The 5546-nt window shown below is 40.4% G+C and overlaps 1 protein-coding gene across 2 annotated transcripts; it reads left to right on the top strand.

The window, feature by feature from the left end:
* Window positions 1-1428: 1428 nt before the first annotated feature.
* Window positions 1429-4069, top strand: hs3st1 (heparan sulfate (glucosamine) 3-O-sulfotransferase 1). 2 transcript variants are annotated; one of them, XM_014988911.2, is made up of 2 exons: window positions 1429-1635; window positions 2061-4069. In XM_014988911.2, exon 2 carries the CDS (start codon window positions 2194-2196, stop codon window positions 3112-3114), a length of 921 nt encoding a protein of 306 aa, XP_014844397.1. In that variant the 5' UTR covers window positions 1429-1635; window positions 2061-2193; the 3' UTR covers window positions 3115-4069. The 2 variants fall into 2 exon arrangements, with proteins under 2 accessions (XP_014844397.1, XP_087865578.1); XM_088009452.1 differs by having other exon boundaries at window positions 2047-4069.
* Window positions 4070-5546: the final 1477 nt, after the last annotated feature.

The raw sequence follows: 5546 nt of genomic DNA, 5'->3' as shown, positions 1-5546 counted from the left end.
AATATATCTGTTAAAGTAATCTGTTTTCCTACTGGCCCATTAGTAATAATAGTTAAAACCTATTAGTTGTCAAAAGTGTGTCAGAATATTCCTAAACAAAAAGCAGCTGACAGATTAAAATATTGAATCATGCTATTATTGCTGGTGAAGAAAAAAGAATCTGTATTAAATGCAGTTTTAGGAGGATTCATTTCCCTCTTTGTCAGATTTGCTGTGTGTTTTTTTTTTGTTTTTTGTTTTTTTTTGGTGTGGTAGACTGAGACAAAGTCTTCTTTGTTTTTCTTGGCTCTGGCAGTTTTACCCCATAATAGTTTGTAGATGATGTCAGACCTGAGGGATTGATGTGCTTTGTGCCCTATGAACTGCTGAACAAGATTTGAGTTATTGTAAGATCCCGTGGTGCACGTATGTCTTCTGTTTTGTTGTCACAGTTACATGTCTCAGATTAACAAACAAGTGGTATTATCAGACAAAGATAACCTGGGTAAATGTAGATAAAATGCAAAGATAAAAAAAACAACAACTATCTATCACCTGTCAAACCCAGGCCCGGTTACTGTGAAACATGCAGAATCAAGAAATAATTTAATCACACCAGCAGATTTCAAAAAGGAACACAGCATGTCCTATACTAAATCTACTTAAGAACAGATGAGCAAAAAAGTTTTTAACATCAAGGGCTACAAAGCTAGACTCCTGCAAATCAGAACCATTATTCCCAAATGAAAAAACAAGAAAGAGAAAATTACAGTCTGGTATGGCAATATGACATTGAATAAGCTCATGATTTGTTGTGTATTTTTTGTGTATTTAAAATATGTCTGTTACAGCCTTCTGACTTGAACAGCTAATTTTCTGTTAAGGTGAATAGTAATGTGAACTATTCACATTTATTACTGAGTGAGTGAAATGAAAAAATAAAATCCAAATGAAAGTTTTTGCTGAAGCTTGAGTACAGGTGTAAGCAGAAATCACTATTTTTTTTCTTAATTTTTTTGTTACTATAAAGCCTGGTTGGTGTTGATAGCTTTTCCAGCCTCTAATAAATGTGATGACATCATTGGAAAACATAATTAGCTTTTGATTGAAATGAAAATATATTAATTTGAAATATTTATGCACTACACAAAATCAAAAGCCACAGAAATATGAAAAGCAGAAATAAAGTTTTGTTTTGTTTTATTTTATTTTTTTACACAACATTGTGTACAGACGCCAGGTATTAATGTTTATACAAAAACCCATGCTACAAGCACCACCATTATTATTAGAGATCCCCCTCTGGGGCCCCCTTGCTAAACTTCCTAGAAGCGCTCCTGCTTTCTCACATACCAGCAGCGTAATCCTGTTAAATACCTACCAACATTTCCACAGCGTGTGTGTCAGAAGGGGGAGTGGTGCCGAGAGCGTAGTGTAGGCGTGGGCTTGCTGACAGTTTCTGAGAGTGAAAAACCGGGGAGGACCGTCTGAAGCTGAGCAGACACAGCGGACGCGCTCCGGTGAAGTTCTGTCCAGATCGGAGTTTTCTCTCTCTTTGCGCGCTGGAGGTTCAGCGGAACGGAGCTGGATCGTAAAACCTCGGTTCTGCCAGCAGAAAGACTCAAACTGAAGGAAATGAGGATTGTAGTCTGAAAGGTAAAGGAGGATTTGTTGATCGGTGCGTTAAAACGTGATGTGGAAGATAAAGAGTGCGTCCTTTATTGTTGTAGTAAAAATGTGATTTCTGTTCTCCTTGCTGCGTGATGCATTTCCACCAACCTGCTTCTGTTATTGACCTCTTAATTTATATGTTGTTGATGTATTATCATCATTCTTTATTTTATCTGTAGGGACTCTGTAACATTAATAGACACTTAGATAGAATGGGATTTAGTATCCCTACGTAGTTAGCATAATATTGAGGTAGACTGTAGTTGTAAAGACCAGAGAATCCTTGTTAAACATTCCTCATTACGGAGTTAAAGTCTACTCACTTCCTTGAACATGTGGACTTTGACACTATAAGGGTTTTCTCATGCATGTCCACCTGCTGTGCTCTAAATCCAGCTGTTTCCTTCCAGTTGCTACTGCAGGAGGAGAACAACAACCTTTCCTTCACTCAGACCTTTGTCTTCAGGCTGCTGCTCTTTCAATGTGGCATACAGTTTTGCTCCATTCGCCAGGCTGAAATCTTCCAGGGTCAGGACCTCTGTCATGGCAGCCCTGCTCCTCGGGCTGCTGCTGTTTGCTATGCAGTCCCCTCCGCTCCCGTCCAGGCCCCTGGCGGATGGGGGGTCATCTTCGCCCCCCACCTCCTCGCCTGCCGCCGACAATGGCACCGCCAGCCATCCCAACGGGACCCTGCAGCAGCTTCCTCAGATCATAATCATCGGCGTGAGGAAGGGGGGCACGAGGGCTCTGATCGAGATGCTCAGTTTGCACAGCGCCGTGGTGGCGGCTCAGAATGAAGTTCACTTTTTCGACTGGGAGAGTCACTTTCAAAAAGGCTTGCCCTGGTACCTCAGTCAGATGCCTTACGCCTTCCCCGAACAGCTGACGGTGGAAAAGACGCCGGCCTACTTCACTTCTGCCAAGGTCCCCAAACGCATCTATCAGATGAACCCCAACATCAAGCTGCTGCTCATCCTCAGAGACCCCACGGAGCGGGTGCTCTCGGACTACACCCAGGTTTTCTACAACCGCCTCCAGAAGCACAAGCGCTACCAGCCCATCGAATCGGTGCTGGTGAAGGACGGCGAGATCAACCTTGGGTACAAGGCTCTGAATCGCAGCCTGTACTATGTTCACATGCAGAACTGGCTGCAGTACTTCCCCCTGGAGAGCATCCACGTCGTGGACGGGGACAGGCTAATCAAGGACCCCTTACCCGAGATGAAAAAAGTGGAAAGATTCCTAAAGCTGGAGCCGCAGATAAACGCTTCAAATTTTTACTTCAACAAAACAAAAGGATTCTACTGTTTGAGGGATCACGGGCGAGAGCGGTGTTTGCACGACTCGAAGGGCAGAGCGCACCCTCATGTGGCTCCTGCCATCCTGCAGAAACTCTACCAGTTCTTCCACCAACCTAACAAAAAGTTCTTTGAGCTGGTGGGAAGAACATTTAACTGGAAATAAATGTCTGAGTTTGTGCACAACGAGCTCACCAACAACATAAAATGAAGGGACAACAGCTAATGTAAATTTAAGCAAAATTTTTATTTTTTTACTAGTATATTTGTTACGGGGGGCACTCTGGGTCAATCCACCCCCTTCGCCTGCTCATACTTTAACTTTGTGCCCAGATGTTGCCATTCGGTTTGTTCCTGTAAACACACCAGTTCATACAGATGCGCTTTATCTTTTGTTGTAGTTAGACAATTTCATTAATAATGGAGGTAAGGCAACTCATTTATCTGTATATTATCACCCATTAACTTAGAATCATCTCCACTGATTGTGGCTATAAACTCCTGTAAAACACGACAAGCCCTATGGAACCAAAATAACTTTGAGTAGTGACCTGCTAGTGAACATTTCTTAACAGTAGAGTATGATTGGAATATAAAAGTGGAATATGGATGTTGGCTTGGCATGAAACAGACTCTGTTTTGTTCCCCCTAAACATTAGGTATGAAATGGCCAACGGTGAGGTGAAAATCAGGGCAGACTGCTGGTTTTCTTTTCCAAACACCCATCTCATTGACACCCTGTGCTGTGAGGAATGTGGACCAGCTTCAGCTCGTATCAACAGACTCGTTTTGCACGGTGCCAGTAATGTTACATAAAGATATGCACTGAGCAGCTTTTTATTGCCAGACGTTCTTCTTTTGCATTTTTTGAGATAACATTGTTCAGATCTAACTGTATTTAAAGCTCTGAAGGAATTTATTGCTGCTATATTTTTTAAGGGGCACACACTCTAAATATTGAACAATAATTTGTTCTTTTTGTGGTCAGTTTCCTTACTTTGTTTGCAAGAACCAGTCATGTAAACACGGAACCCAGATACTGCTCATCAAAAACTCAACTGTAAATATTTTTCTAAAACTGAGAAGTTAACTCTATAATAAAGATGCTATTTTATTTTTTACATGTCTACTGTTTTTTCCTTCTCTCTCTTTTTTTTTTTTTTTTTTTTTTTTTTTTTACATATTTTTACGCTGTGCCGTTTATCTTTGCCTGTAGTAGGATGACTCAGGTCATTATTTCTCCACCTGCTGACTTGCTTAACAGCTGTACTTCCCGTGTTTTAGTCGGGCTGTCATGCGTTTAGGAAACTATGCATTAAGTTTTATTGTTCGGATAATGAGTTCTCTTGAATTTCCTGTTTGGCCGCCTGCTATCAGAAGAGCTACATTTGGATTTTAGTGCGTGTTTAATAAGCTGTTGTCTGATGCTTCATTAGCTGTTTTCAGAGCAGTTTTCTTTACACAACTTAATTATCTGCTATTATAGCATGTGAGAATTAAGAGTGGGGGACAGAGGTGAAGTAAAATTTGAGCACAATCTCAACCAAAAAAAAAAAAAAATCAAAGGAGAAGTTGTTTATGCCCAAGGGTGCAATCATCTTACTTAGTTTTCAAGAGAGGCAAGGCATTATGTATTCAAATCACATCCGCAGACATTAAGCTCCAAAAACCTCAGCCCCAAAAAGGTTTTGTGATATTTGGAAGTGGCCCGGATGCACTCGGAGGGATGCCAGGACTTCAGACAGGACGCTAAGCTTGCTGCTCCTTAAATCCGCAGCGCAACAAGAATTCCTTTTCTTTTCCATTTGCCCTCAGAGAGTGCAAATTATATCTTCCTGCTCTCTCTGCACTTTGCATGTGTTCACTTTGGAGAGATTATTGAGTAACCCAATCAGAGAGGCTTTGGAGTAAAACCCGTTTTGCTGCGGGCAAGAAAGAAAGAGGCGGAGAAGGTAAACAGAGATCTTGAGGGGCCAGGGTTGATCTTAGATTATCAAGGATCTCTATATTGTGCGTCATCTGGTCTGCATGGGGAAAACAACATAACATTTATTTTCAAGATGGGGTCATTGCTGGTTGCCACATCTGGAGGAATATACAGGAATCCAGTTGCTTTTGAAAAGTAAGACACAAAGCAGTAGCAATGTCAGTGTCACCTTCCTCTGGGTCAAAGTAAGACTGATGAAATATCCAGATAAATTCATTTTCCCTCCACACTACAGCCTGCAATAACTACCATTTAGGAAGAAGATGAATAAATTGCATATATGTTAAGCTTCAACTGAGGATGCTTTTTTTGTTCAGTTTGTTCTTTTCATGCATTTAAATAAATTAGAATTTCATCAGAAGTTGATTTATTGCAGTAATAATTTTTTTTAAAGAACTGACATATTCCATGGGTTTATTTCTTAGTTTTGATGATTAAGGATTACACATAATCATGAAAAAAAAAAAGAAATTCTCCAAAAATGTTAAAATTGCATAGGAGTTTTATAACAGAATATTAGATAACTGAAATGTTTGTCAATAGTCTTTACAGTATAAGCCCCCAACATTTTGCTGAGCCACTTAAATTAAAAAATTGTGGCAAAGAAATAT

This window comes from Poecilia mexicana, unplaced genomic scaffold (genome assembly GCF_051168715.1).
Source record: "Poecilia mexicana isolate PSO_F unplaced genomic scaffold, ASM5116871v1 scaffold_10, whole genome shotgun sequence".
NCBI classification, from domain to species: Eukaryota; Metazoa; Chordata; class Actinopteri; order Cyprinodontiformes; family Poeciliidae; genus Poecilia; species Poecilia mexicana.
Note: the sequence above shows the minus strand (reverse complement) of the source record. Positions and strands in the feature narration are given on the sequence as shown.